At 41.5% G+C, this 17778-nt stretch overlaps 1 protein-coding gene across 1 annotated transcript; it reads right to left on the bottom strand.

Annotated features, from left to right (window-relative positions):
- Positions 1 to 5222: 5222 nt before the first annotated feature.
- On the bottom strand, positions 5223 to 12965 carry LOC139424677 (zinc finger protein 771-like). Its single transcript, XM_071176749.1, has 2 exons — positions 12702 to 12965; positions 5223 to 6576 (listed from the first exon to the last, which is right to left on the bottom strand). The coding sequence occupies exons 1-2, from the start codon at positions 12856 to 12858 to the stop codon at positions 5558 to 5560; spliced, it is 1176 nt and encodes a 391-aa protein (XP_071032850.1). The 5' UTR covers positions 12859 to 12965; the 3' UTR covers positions 5223 to 5557.
- Between the last annotated feature and the right edge of the window lie 4813 nt (positions 12966 to 17778).

The raw sequence follows: 17778 nt of genomic DNA, 5'->3' as shown, positions 1-17778 counted from the left end.
GAGCATCATGAAGAACAAGGAACACACCAGGCAGGTCCGAGATACTGTTGTGAAGAAGTTTAAAGCCGGATTTGGATACAAAAAGATTTCCCAAGCTTTAAACATCCCAAGGAGCACTGTGCAAGCGATAATATTGAAATGGAAGGAGTATCAGACCACTGCAAATCTACCAAGACCTGGCCGTCCCTCTAAACATTCAGCTCATACAAGGAGAAGACTGATCAGAGATGCAGCCAAGAGGCCCATGATCACTCTGGATGAACTGCAGAGATCTACAGCTGAGGTGGGAGACTCTGTCCATAGGACAACAATCAGTCGTATATTGCACAAATATTGCCTTTATGGAAGAGTGGCAAGAAGAAAGCCATTTCTTAAAGATATCCATAAAAGGTGTAGTTTAAAGTTTGCCACAAGCCACCTTGGAGACACACCAAACATGTGGAAGAAGGTGCTCTGGGCAGATGAAACCAAAATTGAACTTTTTGGCAACAATGCAAAATGTTATGTTTGGCGTAAAAGCAACACAGCTCATCACCCTGAACACACCATACCCACTGTCAAACATGGTGGTGGCAGCATCATGGTTTGGGCCTGCTTTTCTTCAGCAGGGACAGGAAAGATGGTTAAAATTGATGGGAAGATGGATGGAGCCAAATACAGGACCATTCTGGAAGAAAACCTGATGGAGTCTGCAAAAGACCTGAGACTGGGACAGAGATTTGTCTTCCAACAAGACAATGATCCAAAACATAAAGCAAAATCTACAATGGAATGGTTCAATAATAAACATATCCAGGTGTTAGAATGGCCAAGTCGAAGTCCAGACCTGAATCCAATCGAGAATCTGTGGAAAGAACTGAAAACTGCTGTTCACAAATGCTCTCCATCCAACCTCACTGAGCTCGAGCTGTTTTGCAAGGAGGAATGGGAAAAAATGTCAGTCTCTCGATGTGCAAAACTGATAGAGACATACCCCAAGCGACTTACAGCTGTAATCGCAGCAAAAGGTGGCGCTACAAAGTATTAACTTAAGGGGGCTGAATAATTTTGCACGCCCAATTTTTCAGTTTTTGATTTGTTAAAAAAGTTTGAAATATCCAACAAATGTCGTTCCACTTCATGATTGTGTCCCACTTGTTGTTGATTCTTCACAAAAGAATACATTTTTATATCTTTATGTTTGAAGTCTGAAATGTGGCAAAAGGTCGCAAAGTTCAAGAGGGCCGAATACTTTCGCAAGGCACTGTATGTTGTATAGTTCTACATTGGGTAATGCTTGTCCTCCATTATCCCTTGGAGCATATAAGTTTTTTCTCATCACAAAGATAATCCTGAATCATTCGATTGAACTGCTTAAATAGTAAGGGAGAAATGGTCACAGGGAGCATCATGGACACATAATTAAACTGGTGCCACAACCATTTTAACAGTATTTATTTTGCCTCAAAGTAAAATTAAACAACCTTCATTTATCGATATTATTCTAGTTTTTTTTAAAGTAGTGGCACCATATTCATTTGCATGATATTCTGTAGTTCGTTGCTCAGTCTTATACCCAGGTATTTCATCCCTGGTGGCACCCATTTTAACTGAAATTAAGTCATTGCAACAGGAGGACATCATTTGGATCTGACTTCTGCCAATTAATCTTATAACCACATATCCGTGAGAACTTGTCAATTGTTCTCAAAACCAAAGGGATTGATGCGGCCTGTTCCCTAATAAGTAACAATATGTCGTCAGCATATAAAAACAGCTCATGCTCTCTGGCACCTCCCATCACTCCCTTGATTCCTGAATCAGCTCTGATTGCTGCTGCCAAGGGCTCCACAAATAGAGTAAAAAGGAGAGGTGAGAGAGGACTGCCCTGCTTGGTTCTTCGTTGACAAATAAAAAAAGGAAGAGCTCATACCATTTGTGAGGACTGCTGCTCTTGGATTGGAGTATAATACCTGAACCCACATGTCAAAAAGCCCCACTCCACCCTATCGAATGCTTTCTCCGCATCGGCTTCCACCTGAGTATCCTCTTTTTGTCTCAGCCATGTGAGGTGAAGCAAACGTCTAAGGTTGTCTGTGGAGGTTCTACTTTTTACAAATCCCACCTGATCTGTGTGAGGTAAAAACCTTCTCCAGCCTCATGGCTAGTACTTTGGAGAGCACCTCACAATCAACTCCGAACGTGGGTCAGTGAGGTCTCTATCTTTCTTGAGAATGAATGAAATGAGTGCAGTTGTTAAAAGTGACAGGTAGCTGCTCCAGTTCCAGCATACACCCGTGTTAATATAGGAGCTAATACGTCAATGTTCCTCATGTAATACTCAACCAGGAAGCCGTCTAACCCTGGTGACTTTCCAGACGTCATTGAGGTGACGGCTGTTCTTATCTCAGATTGTAGTATAGGAGAATCCAAATCCCCTCTCTGATCTGGAGTCATGTGAATGAAACTTCAGATCACAGACTTGTTTCAATAGTGACTCAGTATTTTTCTTTTTTCTCTAACTATTTTTCCAACTCTTTAATTTGAGACTCTAGTTTTTCAACTCTTTCTCCATCTTCCCTTTATCTTTCTACTGGTGTGTGCTATTATTTTGCCCCTAACATAAGATTTAGAGGCCTCCCACACCGTACTCAATCCATCAATGGAACCAATATTTGTTTGAAAAAAAACAAAACACTTGAGATCTTCATTGAGGGAAAGATGAAATGTTTCGCCTTGGAATACGGACGTACTAATCCTCCATCCAGTACCATTCGTAGCCATATCAGCCTCAACTGCTATACATAATTCCACTGTTGTGTGGCCTGTCAAAGCAATAACCCTTATTTCACAATCCCATCACCTCTTTGGTCATACTCTTGGAAGTTAGGAAGTCATCTATCCCGGAATGATATGAATGGTTATGTGAATAAAACATATGTTCCTTCTCTCTAGGATTGACAAGACTCCATATATCTACCAGACCCAGATCCCTCATTAATAGGTGTGTCGCTGCTCTGTCCCTTGGTACAGTTTTAGAATAAGTTGTTTTTTTTTTATCAAGAATACCATCTTGGACCTGGTTAAAGTCTCCCGCTACCACTGTATTGCCACCAATGATTTCTCCCATAACCTTATTAACCTTATGGAAAAAAACAGGATCCTCCTTGTTTGGTGCATAGATATTACACATATTAACCTTATTGCCATTTACCAGAGCCTCAACACAAATGATTCTTTCTTCCTCCTCGTTACGTTGCTTTAACATGCCGAAATTGCAACACCATGTTTTTTTGCTTGAAAATGAGCTATCTGATCTGCCCAACCAGATCCCTTTTCAATTTAGCGGCCTCTGAATCAACCAAATTAGTTTCTTGAATAAAAGCTATATCACTTAAAAGCGGTCACCCTAGTCCCAAGCCCCTCACCTTCTCACCCCTCCCCCCCCTCTCAGGACACCATAGTAAAAGATGAATAAAAAGGAAATGATTTTAACATAGCATATACTTGTATTCAGGCACCAAATGGCAATACGTAAAATTAACTGAAAGGGGGTAAACAACATTTTCTATGAACTCATAAAATCAGATCAATTAAAATAATGTCAAGGTTGTTAGTTCCATCTACTTTTGGCCAGGCAACTTGAATACAGTCACTGAGTACCCAACCGGCTAAACCGCCAGTAACAAAAATAGCAACATTGTAGCTATACAGTCTGAAATAGCCAAATAGCTAAATACTATAGCTATTAGTTTGCACGGTGCCTTTGCGATAGTGTGTCACATAAACACCATATAAACATCATATAGAACTCGCCGGCAAATATAGCTATGCCGTTCGTGCCCTTGTTTCTGGTCCTCTGAGTTTTTCTTGAGGATTTTTCTTGAGGAAACTTACATCCAACTCCATTGTTCCTTGTTCCGTTAAAAAGCCTCCTTTTATCGGGAAAGAATGATAGCTTGAAGCCCTTAACTCTCCCTTCTCCCAACACATTGGCCAGCTCTCTCTCTCAGCAGATCCCTGAGAAAGCAGATGATGGTCAGTTTAGGCGGCAGATTTTTTTAACCATTATTGAACTAGGCAAGTCAGTTAAGAAGAAATTCTTATTTACAATGACAGCCCACTGGGGAACAGTGGGTTCAGGGGGAGAATGGCCGATTTTTACCGTCAGCTTGGGGTTACTGGCCCAACGCTCTAACCACTAGGCTACCTGATTCTCGCGTGTTATTGGTGCTAGAGAACCGTGGACTCGTTGAAGCTCAGCTTAGTCCAGATCCACCCCCAGAGCCTCCAAGATAATTTGTCTCACACATTCCATCTGCTTGCTATCCTCCAGACCCTCCTTGACCCCTAAAAGTCTTGAATTGAGGCTCCCTGTCTCGGTTAGCTTGCACCCTTCTGTGGAGATCCTCAGACAGTTTGGTCGCCCTCCAGCGTTGATATCCGACCCTCTGCCTCATCTAGCCTCTGTAATATGACCGATAAATCTTCTTGCATATCCATCTGAGATTGCTTGACCTGAGAAACTTCCGATTCAAGAAATGGGACTCTACCCATTTCTTCCATGGCCTTCTGTAGGGATGATTGCAAGGCCGACAACAAGCTGGGTTCTATGTTCTGCCCTGTCAGATATACAAAGAAGCAGGCTTTGTAAATTAGTGAGATTTCGGTCTGTGTATGAAAGTGATCAGAATCTTGGTATAGGCTTATGGAATTAGGTGCTCGACTCAATAGCGACTGAAATGTAAAGGCAGTGTTTCTGCCGTCGCGTGATTGCATTCACATTAAGAAAAAAACGGCATATGTCGACTCAATCGGAAATTACCTTTAATTCAATTTAAATTGCGCCATACCACGGCTCTTCAGTGATACGATTGAATCGAGCCCTAGATATTCAATGTCTGAGGACAGTATCTCCAGTTAGTGCTGCAGATTGTGCTATGTTTGGTGATGTAGTGATTCTGTGGGAACAGACAACAAAGAGAGGAATGGCCACAGTCCTTGGCCATAAAGGTCCAGACATTGCCCTCCAATGGCTCCAAAAATCCTACACATATCCACGAGGAAGGGAAACACAAAACGTACCATATATCAGTCTGTAGTTTCCTACCATAGACACTGTATGAACAATAACCGTATTTAAAAAATATATATATATATATACAAGATTAAATCAAAATCATAAATGAGCAGCATTAATACAAAATTGCTGGAAATTTAAATTGGACAAATGCAAGTACACATTTTATTGGCGTATACATTTTTATATTTTCCAGACATTCTTAAAACAAACGACCAGGAATTTCTGTTTATAATGAAGTGAATTACATCAAGAGACTTTGAACAGCAGACCATGAGTTTTCAACTACTCTGTAGTGTTAGATCAAATCAAACTTCTTTTAAATTATTTTTTACATAGAACATTTTACAAAAGTAAATTCATGACATCTATTTGTCTGAAATCCAGAGAATGAATGATCAAGAGATTCCAAAGCGTGTTGTCCATCTTCAGACAAGATGTCTTTGTCCTAATTCGTTTCCTCTTTGTGTTTTCATTCTGTTTTCTGGACTTGTTTCTTTATTTTTGGACGTTCTCTCCTGTGTGAGTCAGTATGTGCAAGTTCAGGTTTCCCTTCCGATTAAAGCTTTTCCCACAGTCACCACAGCTAAATGGTTTCTCTCCGGTGTGAGTCAGTACGTGCCTCCTTAGGTCCCCCTTCTGAATGAAGCTTTTCCCACAGTCACCACAGCTAAATGGTTTCTCTCCGGTGTGAGTCCTTATATGTTCAGTTAGGTGTCCCTTCTGATTGAAACTCTTACCACAGTCTCCACAGCCAAATGGTTTCTCTCCTGTGTGAATCCTCATATGTCTGGACAGATCTCCTTTGAGTTTGAAGGTCTTTCCACAAAAGGGGCAGGTGGAGGGTTTCTCCACGTGACAGAGTCTGACATGGGCCTTCAATTTACAGGTGGAGTTGTACCGTTTTTTGCAGAGGCAGCATTCACTGGGTCTCTTCTTGGCGAGAGTCACATGCCCCTGCAGGCCAGCTTTCAGAGCAAACGTTTCACCACAGTCACAGCAGCGGTGAGTTTTTCGAGACGTGGTGCTGGGTTTGGAACAGTGTTCCCCCATTGATGAGATGGGATCCAATGGTGGGCTGCTGTCAAGTCCTGCTGGGTCACTGCTTATAGCTGAGCTGTGACTGTAGGCATTGTTTTGATTATCTGGAGTGTCACAGGGAATGTCAAGACTCTTCAGGTGGGTAACAGTGACAAATGGTATGAGATCCACTGATTTAGAGGCACTCTCTCTCTTCTCCACCATCTGGGTTTGGGGAAGAGTCAAGGAATGAAGAGGGTTCACCTGATCACAATCACTTTTCAAATAAAGATGAGGTAATTTGAACTCTATGATGTCAGCCTCCTGCCCTTGAAGCTGCTCTTCCTCCTGACTGGGCCTGAGTTCCTCATGTTCTTGTTTAATCTGTGTGGGCTCTGGGTCCTCCTGCCCCAGACTGGGGCTCCACTCCTGCTCAAAGTGTTGCTGCTCACAGGGAATATTCTCTTCAGAAACAGCAAGAGAGAGCTGCAAGGAGTCTGAAGGGAAGGTGCAGAGGTTATTTGTATACCACAGAATTAAATAGAACTGAATTATACATCTCTATGATATATAGATCTACAGCCTTTAGACATTCCTGGGTGCACATACCAAGCAATATGCTATTTCAATAAGTCTTTCATGACAGACAACTTTTAAATCATACACAGTAAAAAAATACATACAAAACTGTTCTATAAAGGTTCGCTAATGCTAAGGCAGGCCATTGGATTCCAGGTGGCGCCTAGTGTTTGGGTGAGTAACTGCCGGAAGGGTTGTGGAATCCAATGGGCTGGTTTAGCATTAGCAAGCAGCATTTCAATCTTCTAATTACATCATTATCAGCGATACCTTCCATCCCTGGATTGAGGTATATTTTTCAAGCTATATCCCTGATTTGTCACTGCAGTGCAAACATGGGCAAGCTGTGTTTCGACTTGAAGGAGAAGATATTCGAGTTTTAACTAGATATTTATACTGCCCTATAAAGGCAAAGAGGACTAACAACGCAAACAGTGAAACTGAGAAAAATGCCTGGAGTTTTATTTTGCTACCCAGCCAAATATGGTGTAGGTAGATACAGTGCCTTAATTAAGTATTCACACCCCTTGACCTTTTACAAATGTTATGTTACAGCCTTAATTGTAAATGGATTAAATAAATAAGAATCTCACCCATCTACACACAATAACCCATAATGACAAAGTGAAAACATGTTTAGACATTATTTATTAAAAATGAAATCTCATTTACATAAGTATTCACACCCGAGTCAATACTTTGTAGAAGCTCTTTTTGGCAGTGATTACAGCTTTGAGTCGTCTTGGGTATGTCTATATCAGCTTTGGATTTGTGAATTTTCTCCCATTCTTCCTTGCAGATAGTATCAAGCTCTGTTAAATTAGATATGGAGTGGCAGTGAACAGCAATCTTCAAGTCTTTCCACAGAATTTTAATGGGATTCAAGTTCGAGCTTTGGCTGGGCCACTCAATGACTTTTACATTTTTATTCTGAATCCATTACAGGGTCATTGTCCTATTGGAATGTAAATCTTTGCCCCCAGTCAAAGGTCGTTTGCACTCTGAAGCATGTTCTCATCTAGGATTTGCCTGTTTTTGGCTCTATTCACTGTTCCCTCTATCCTCACCAGTCTCTTTCACTGAAAATAATCCCCAAAGCATGATGCTGCCATCACCATGCCTCACAGTAGAGTTGGTGTTAGACAGGTTATGATCTGTGCCTGGTTTCCTCCAGACATAGTGCTTTGCATTCAGGCCAAAGAGTAACAATTTTGCCTGATCAGACCACATAATCTATTGTCTTATACTCTCGGGAGTGGCTTCCTTCTGGCCACTCTCTCATAAAGCCCAGATTGGTGAAGTGCAATAGAGACTGTTGTCCTTCTGGAAGGTTCTCCCATCTCTGCCAATGAACTCTGTAGTTCTATCAGGGTGATTACTGGGATCTTGGTCACCTCTCTGACCAAGGTCCTTCTTGTCCAGTTTGGTCAGATGGCCAGCTCTAGGCAGTCTGGGTAGTTCCATATTTTTTCAATTTCCCAATGGAGACCACTATGCGCTTGGAAACTTTCAACACCCTAGAAATAGTTTTATACCCTTCCCCAGCTATATGCCTCATCACATCTCAGAACTCTACAGACAGCTCCTTGGACTTCATGGTAGTTTCTGCTCTGACATACACTGTCAACTGTGGTACCTTATATAGACAGGTGTGTTTCTTTCTTAATCACGTCCAAACAATGTAATTGGCCACAGGTGCACTCCAATCAAGCTGTAGTTGTAGCGCAAGAATGATCAGAGGAAATTGGATGCACCTGAGCTCAAAATTAGAGCGTCGTCGTAAAGGGGTGTGAATACTTATGTAAATGAGACATTTATGTATTTAATTTTCAATACATTTGCAAAAATGTGTAAAAATATGTTTTCACTTTGTCATTATGTGGTATTGTGTGTAGATGGGTGAGAATATATCAATACTCTCTGAAGGCACTGTATGTTTGGGGCAAATCGATCACATCAACGAGTACCACTCTTCACACATTATTTTCAAGGATGGTGGTGGCTGCATCATGTTATGGATATGCTCTTCTTCGGTAAGGACTAGGGAGTTTTTTTAACAATAAAAATAAATGAAGAGCTGAGCACAGGCAAAATCCTAGAGGAAAACCTGCTTCAGTCTGCCTTCTAAAGACATAAAGACAAATTCACTTTTCAGCAGGACAATAACCTAAAACTCAAGGCCAAATATACACTGGAGTTGCTTACCAAGTTTACATTGAATGTTCCTGAGTGGCCTAGATAGTTTTGACTTAAAAAAAAAATCTATGACAAGACTTGAAAATGGCCATCTGGCGATGATCAACAACCAACTTGACAGTGGTTGAGGAGTTAAAAAAAAAAAAATGTGCAAATAATATTGTACAATCCAGGTGTGTTTACCAAAAAAATCGCTGCCAAAGGTGAGTCTAACATGTATTAACTCAGGGGGTCGAATACTTATCTAATGAAGATATATTAGTTTAATTTTTTTATCTTTAAAAAATAAGTTTGAATTTTTTCTTCCACTGTAGATCTTTGAAAAATTACAATTAAATTAATTTTAATCCCAATTTGTAACAAGAAAATTTGGAAAACGTCAAGGGGTGTGAATACTTTCTGAAGGCAATGTAAGTGGAAATGCATTGATCTTATTATAAATTCATTTCTTTCTGCATATCAACCCTGACCACTGATCTGAACCCTATGCTGATACTGCACTCTGCCTTTTGTATGACCTTAAACAACTGTATGAGTAACGCAAAAAGGAAGGTGCAGTCTCTACAATCTAAATGTGTTGAACCAACTTTCTTGTTGCTTTTCTTTTTGATGGAAAGAGTTTGAGAGTTCTAACGAAACTCAGCAAAAAAAAAAAGTCCTCTCACTGCCAACAGCGTTTATTTTCAGCAAACTTAACATGTGTAAATATTTGTATGAACCTAACAAGATTCAACAACAGACATAAACTGAACAAGTTCCACAGACATGATATTATCAGAAATGGAACGTGTTGCTGAACAAAGGGGGGGTCAAAATCAAAACTAACAGTCAGTATCTGGTGTGGCCACCAGCTGCATTAAGTACTGTAGTGCACCTCCTCCTCATGGACTTCACCAGACTTGCCAGATCTTGCTGTGAGATGTTATCCCACTCTTCCACCAAGGCACCTGCAAGTTCCCGGACATTTCTGGGGGGAATGGCCATAGCCCTCACCCTCCGATCCAACAGGTCCCAGACGTGCTCAATGGGATTGAGATCCGGGCTATTCGCTGGCCATGGCAGAACACTGACATTCCTGTCTTGGAGGAAATCACGCACAGAATGAGCAGTATGACCCTCCAGTATTGTCATGCTCAAGGGTCATGTCAGAATGAGCCTGCAGGAAGGGTACCACATGAGGGAGGAGGATGTCTTCCCTGCAACGCACAGCGTTGAGATTGCCTGCAATGACAACAAGCTCAGTCCGATGATGCTGTGACACACTGCCCAGACCACGAAGGACCTTCCACTTCCAAATCGATCCCGCTCCAGAGTACAGGCCTCGGTGTAACGCTCATTTCTTCGACGATAAACGCAAATCATTCCATCACCCCTGGTGAGACAAAACCGCGACTCATCAGTGAAGAGCACCTTTTGCCAGTCCTGCCTGGTCCAGCGACGGTGGGTTTGTGCCCATAAGCGACATTGTTGCCGGTGATGGTTGATGAGGACCTACAAGCCCTCAGTCCAGCCTCTCTCAGCCTATTGCGGACAGTTTGAGCACTGATGGAGGGATTGTGCGTTCCTGGTGTAACTCGGGCAGTTGTTGCCATCCTGTACCTGTCCCGCAGGTGTGATGTTCGGATGCACCGATCCTGTGCAGGTGTTGTTACACATGGTCTGTCACTGCGAGGACGATCAGCTATCCATGCTGTCTCCCTGTAGCGCTGTCTTACACGTCTCACAGTACGGACATTGCAATTTATTGCCCTGGTCACATCTGCAGTCCTCATGCCCCCTTGCAGCATGCCTAAGGCACATTCACACAGATGTGCAGGGACCCTGGGCATCTTTATTTTGGTGTTTTTCAGAGTCAGTAGAAAGGCCTCTTTAGTGTCCTAAATTTTCATAACTGTGACCTTAATTGCATACCCTCTGTAAGCTGTTAGTATATTAACAACCTTCCACAGGTGCATGTTCATTAAATGTTTATGGTTCATTGAACAAGCATGGGAAACCATGTTTAAACCCTTTACAATGAAGATCTGTGGTTACTTGGATTTTTACAAATTATCTTTAAAAGACTGATAAAGGGGCGTTTCTTTTTTTGCTGAGTTTACATTCCAACTGTATTTAACAGCTTTATGTAGTTATGTTTTCACGTTTTGAATGTTGTATTTAAGTAACCCTCAAGACCTTTTTCACCATAAGAAATATTTAATCACAGAATGTTTACTTAATAAATATTTCACATTGTATAACTATCATTATAACTATTGTCATTTGCTTTATCTTAGCTAGCTTTTACATATTTTGTTTTATCTTTCTCACCATTTATGGGTATTTGCAGTTCTATCGTAATTGTTGCGCAGGACTGTGGTATGTTTATTCTGGTGATAACTGGATCACTGCCAGTATTATGGTGTGTGCCTGATTATGATCAGGATTGCCTGAACTCGGAACCCGGTAGAATAGCAAGGCAAACCACAGTAACTGCAGTAGGGATGTTAATAAAAGTTGACCATTAGTCACTGAAAATACATTTGACCGTCATGCTTATCAGTCTATCGGTTAACTTGCATAATTCTGTGGAATTAAATTGGTGTCCGAATTTAACCAAATCGGTCTTAAAACAGACACTGTGTCTTGGTCGACGGGGAATTGTTATTTAGCCGAAAATATTAATGTACAGTGAGATAGCGTTAAAAAGTAGCTTTCTTATGTCAACTAATGGCTGTCAGTGAGCCGAGAGCGGAGACTCGTTGCTAAGCAGCCTACAGGGAGCAGTGGGCGAGAGGTGCAAAACGTTTCACAGCCTCTCTCTCATGTTCTACTGGTTTTTATATCAACTTTCTTTCGTTGTCAAGATGCCAAAGTCACAATAACAACCCTTCCTAGTTGTTGCACATTTACATTTTCCCTCTAAATTTTGAATGAAAATGTTATTCTCGGTCACATGAATCTGTTCTTATCAGGTGCGTCTTTTAGAAGTGTTTTCCCGCAAATTGCATTTTGGCAAATGTTTGAAAAGGATGCATTCCATTCTCTGCGTCATTACAGTAGTTGCATGTTCAATAATATGAGATGATAGGCTTGCTATTGTCGCATGTTTTTTAAGCTCTTAATGAAAAATGTCCGTTCCTTTACTTGGATTTTGTAGTTCATAATCTAAGTAAAAAACAAGGCAAATAGCAGTAAGTGAAGTTACTGCACTCTGAACCAAAAGTGTGCGATTGAGCAGCATAATTCGTAACTTTTACAGTCAACTGAGGCATAACAATAATTACAATTTGATGTGTTTAATGTGTCCTTCGCTAACAAGTATGCGTTTAAAACAGCTTTTTATCCCGGGTCTCTAATTTTCCGCCTGTAGAAGTGGGAGTTTACATTGTAATTTACTCTCGGGTGACTGTTTGGTCTAGAATGGCACAGGCGGAAAATGGGAGACCGTAGATACACTGTTTTAAACGGAACAGCACATTCAACACGTCTAATAGTAAGTATTGTTCGTAGATATACTAAATATTCTTCTTGACTGGAAACCTTTATGGTGAATCCGAATAGTTTAGATTTGGTTTATCAAGGACGCCTGGCTATGGAAGCGTCCGCAACGAGCTGTCTGTAAACAATGGCGTTGCAGGAACGAAGCAAGATTCCACCCCTCTCTGAACAACTAACGTTAGTTATTGCAAATTGGAAACTCCTGTTTCTCTTAAACAGAAAATAATTTTACCAGGTCACTTTGTATCAAGATAAAAACATACTACAAAGCTTGATTTGTGTCTCAACAAAATGTTGACCAAAAGTGTAATTACTGCTGTTTGCAATTTTAAGGCAGAATAGATCGAAATGATACGAGCTATTTTACATGGTTTTATGTCCGGTGTTATCCGCAGTAGTCTCCGTAGACGATAATTCTCCTCCTGGTACTCCGCTACCGTTTTCTCAACTGCTCCGAAAATCTCCACAGCAGCCGCCTTTAAACGTTCATTTAAAAACACATGCAACAACTGTAATTTAGACATTTTCAGTCGCCAGAGTGGGATTTTCAGCGAGTTTTCGCTTCGTTCACAAGGAAAGAATGGTTGCCACAAACAAAACAAACCCCGTTTTACTTCCGTATTGTCTTCTTCTGTTTATATCAGTGGGTGGTGAACCCATAAAAACATCACAGCCCCCTCCATGTGGATGGAGTTTCACTACAGACCAGTGATGGAAATAGATAACTTAATGTGGGGGAAGTTTTAATTGGTAAAAGGGTGATCTCGGATGATAATTTCTTGCATGAACTGAAAGACAACACATTGTAATACAGGCGACTCCTGACAACTGGAGTCAGGGCGGCAGGGTAACCAAAAGGTTACAAGTTCAAATCTCGAGCTGACAAGGTACAAATCTGTTGTTCTGAACAGGCAGAACAACTGTTCCTAGGCTGTCATTGAAAATAAGAAATTGTTCTTAACTTACTTGCCTAGCTAAAAAAAGCATGCATTAAACCAGAGAATGTAGTTATTAAAATGCTATGACCTTGCAATTATTTTTCAAACTCACCTGTTTTGTATTCTGGGGACTTTAGTGAGTAGACTGGAACATGGTTTTATGGACATAATCCGTATTTGTTCCGTACAGTGCAATATTTGTTCCATATAGTGTCCAGGGGCCATACACAAATCTTTTTGACCACTGTAAAAATCCAGCACCAGTTGCTATGACCTAGCTATTTGTTCAATTTACATGTGTTGTTTTCTAGGGACTCTAAGGTGTAGATTGCACCATGTTTTTTTGGAGACACAATCAATATATTTTTTTCTGTACAGTGCAATATTTGTACCATATAGTGTCCATTAAGCTATTTGACCCCAGTAAAAGTCCAGAAACACTTGCTGTGATCTAGCTTGGTTTTTGTTCAAACTCGCCTATCAAGCCATCAAGAGGATTGTGACCTAGTGTGAGAGAGGTGGCAGGAAGCCTCTCAGCCTGCCTTGGTTTGTTTTGTATTGCTGCTTTTGGCATGTCTTTTTGTATTTTTCCCTTTTTGTTTTTATTTAGGTTTTGCCACCATCTGAACAAATAATCATCTGCTTGGACTGGCCTAAGATGGGAGTCCTGACTGAGCTATCCCTGGACCTAAGGTAAGGTTGCTGGCTCCCAGGTACATACATCACCTAGTCGCATACACTTTTACCCCCTAGATATAACGAGTGGAGCCACATCATCAGTAGGCTCGATATTGGTTTCGTAAGATCACAGGCACTTTTCAAACAGGAAGCAGTGAATATGAACTCTGCGATATCCGCCTCCAGCCATTGAAGCAGGAGTTCCTCCTGTTCCTCTTGAATATGTGTGGGCTCTGGGTCAAAAGACAGTGAGGTGATCAGCTGTGGAGTCTGTTTGGAGCAGTTAGTGGAGCTGCTGTTATAAAACAGGTTACATTAGGACTCGGCAAGGACACCGACAGAGAAGATATGTACTCTTTTCTGTTTATTTAACACATGCAGAGACGGCAGAGACCAGAACTAAGAGCTGGAAAATTGTGATAGAAAGCAGGGGATCAGTGCAGTGGAGCTACCAGTGGAGTTGACTCAGCTGCCTCCATGCGCAGGGCTGCAGAGCTAGATATTCGTATGTCTGTCTGCTCCACACTCAATTCCTGTGTGTGCGCCATTTATGAAAAGTCTGCGCATGTACAATAATATTGAGATTGGTACCTGTCCTAAAACTGTTGCAGGCATGAATCCGCATTAAAAACCGCGCCTGGAAAATGTATTCCCTTCACCTTTAATGGTGTCAATAAAGCACTTTATTTGCTGTAAAATTTGGAACTATTCATAATTTGGCTAAGGCAGTTTCTAAAAGAAAGCACAATGGTAATTTTGATCGCATTTCTGTAGAGGTGAGCAGAAGGTTTTAATATTTTGCAGTGACTATCTAAAACATGCATGCTGTTTACAGCAAATGCCTGTTTATGCATTCTGCAAGATTTATTGTATATTCAAAATAATTGAAAAGCAGGGCTAAACGCTACAGCCCACACTTCTATGCAAAAGACAAATTGTTTTTCAATATTTAGTTAATCAAGAGATTATTGGGTTGTATAAAGTAGGAAGTTTACATACACCTTAGCCAAATACTGACAATTCCTGACATTTAATCCTAGTAAAAATTCCCTGTCTTAGGTCAGTTAGGATCACCACTTTATTTGAAGAATGTGAAATGTCAGAATAATACTAGAGAATTAATTATTTAATCTTTTATTCCTTTCATCACATTCCCAGTGGGTCAGATATTTACATACACTCAATTAATATTTGGTAGGCCTTTATACTGTTTAACTTAAAATCAAATCAAATCAAATTTTATTTGTCACATACACATGGTTAGCAGATGTTAATGCGAGTGTAGCGAAATGCTTGTGCTTCTAGTTCCGACAATGCAGTAATAACCAACAAGTAATCTAGCTAACAATTCCAAAACTACTACCTTATAGACACAAGTGTAAGGGGATAAAGAATATGTACATAAAGATATATGAATGAGTGTTGGTACAGAGCGGCATAGGCAAGATACAGTAGATGGTATTGAGTACAGTATATACATATGAGATGAGTATGTAAACAAAGTGGCATAGTTAAAGTGGCTAGTGATACATGTATTACATAAAGATGCAGTAGATGATATAGAGTACAGTATATACGTATACATATGAGATTAATAATGTAGGGTATGTAAACATTATATTAGGTAGCATTGTTTAAAGTGGCTAGTGATATTTTACATTATTTCCCATCAATTCCCATTATTAAAGTGGCTGGAGTTGAGTCAGTGTGTTGGCAGCAGCCACTCAATGTTAGTGGTGGCTGTTAAACAGTCTGATGGCCTTGAGATAGAAGCTGTTTTTCAGTCTCTCAGTCCCAGCTTTGATGCACCTGTACTGACCTCGCCTTCTGGATGATAGCGGGGTGAACAGGCAGTGGCTCGGGTGGTTGTTGTCCTTGATGATCTTTATGGCCTTCCTGTGACATCGGGTGGTGTAGGTGTCCTGGAGGGCAGGTAGTTTGCCCCCGGTGATGCGTTGTGCAGACCTCACTACCCTCTGGAGAGCCTTACGGTTGTGGGCGGAGCAGTTGCCGTACCAGGCGGTGATACAGCCCGACAGGATGCTCTCGATTGTGCATCTGTAGAAGTTTGTGAGTGCTTTTGGTGACAAGCCGAATTTCTTCAGCCTCCTGAGGTTGAAGAGGCGCTGCTGCGCCTTCTCCACGATGCTGTCTGTGTGGGTGGACCAATTCAGTTTGTCTGTGATGTGTTCGCCGAGGAACTTAAAACTTACTACCCTCTCCACTACTGTTCCATCGATGTGGATAGGGGGGTGTTCCCTCTGCTGTTTCCTGAAGTCCACAATCATCTCCTTAGTTTTGTTGACGTTGAGTGTGAGGTTATTTTCCTGACACCACACTCCGAGGGCCCTCATCTCCTCCCTGTAGGCCGTCTAGTCGTTGTTGGTAATCAAGCCTACCACTGTTGTGTCGTCCGCAAACTTGATGATTGAGTTGGAGGCGTGCGTGGCCACACAGTCGTGGGTGAACAGGGAGTACAGGAGAGGGCTCAGAACGCACCCTTGTGGGGCCCCAGTGTTGAGGATCAGCGGGGTGGAGATGTTGTTGCCTACCCTCACCACCTGGGGGAGGCCCGTCAGGAAGTCCAGTACCCAGTTGCACAGGGCGGGGTCGAGACCCAGGGTCTCGAGCTTGATGACGAGCTTGGAGGGCACTATGGGTCAAATGTTTCGGATAGCCTTCCACAAGCTTCCCACAATAAGTTGGGTGAAATTTGGCCCATTCCTCCTGACAGAGCTGGTGTAACTGAGTCAGGTTTGTAGGCCTCCTTGCTCACACACACACTTTCTGTCACGTTCTGACCTTAGTTCTTTTGTTATGTCGTTGTTTTAGTATGGTCAGGGCGTGAGTTGGGTGGGTTGTCTATGTTCCTTTTTCTATGTGGTGTTTTTGTGTTTGGCCTGGTATGGTTCTCAATCAGAGGCAGGTGTCGTTAGTTGTCTCTGATTGAGAATCATATTTACGTGGCCTTTTCCCACCTGTGTGGTGTGGATTTTTATTTTCTGTTTTTTTTTCAGCACCATACAGGACTGTTCGTTTGTCATTTTATTTGTTTTGTTCAGTGTTCAATTACTTTATTAAAAACAATATGAACACTTATCACGCTGCGCATTGGTCCTCACCTTCCATCACAGACGGCCGTTACACTTTCAGTTCTGTCCACATATTTTCTATGGGATTGAGGTCAGGGCTTTGTGATGGCCACTCCAATACCTTGACTTTGTTGTCCTTAAGCCATTTTGCCACAACTTTGGAAGTATGCTTGGGGTCATTGTCCATTTGGAAGACCGATTTGCTACCAAGCCTAAAGTTCTTGACTGACGTCTGGAGATGCTGCTCTCTTGCTGGTACCTCTCTTGGCATGCATTTTTTTCTTGCACTTTTTGCAATATACAAATTAGAATAAAAGCGATCAAAGTTCATTCGAGTTGCCTATTCCTTAATTCTCCTGGCCCTCCAAAAAAAACTAATGTGAAAAAATAGATTATCATAGTTGATTTGGGTTGGGCCAGCTTGGGTTTATGGTTGGAACACTTTCTATTGTCTCTTTCCCTCAGCTCTGATAGACATGACTCTGCAATTCTCACCTCTCCAGCGTTGCACTTCATTTTATTTCCTTCCTAGAATCATAGCCGTGCGAAGGGGGTTCTGGAGGAGCTGCAGCACCCCTGAATGTTTTTAAATAAGTTGTCCAAAGGTATAGAATTACAGCTGTCCAGAAAGAAATTAAATAATTCTGAACATCCTACAACACCACGAGGCCTATAATGTAGCCTCCGAGGATCAAAAGTTTCTTTAAAAAAAATAGCCTAGCCGTGGATTGATTGT

Source organism: Oncorhynchus clarkii, chromosome 13, assembly GCF_045791955.1.
Source record: "Oncorhynchus clarkii lewisi isolate Uvic-CL-2024 chromosome 13, UVic_Ocla_1.0, whole genome shotgun sequence".
Classification (NCBI taxonomy): domain Eukaryota; kingdom Metazoa; phylum Chordata; class Actinopteri; order Salmoniformes; family Salmonidae; genus Oncorhynchus; species Oncorhynchus clarkii.
The sequence above is the reverse complement of the archived record's forward strand: the minus strand, read 5'-3'. Positions and strand labels throughout refer to the sequence as shown.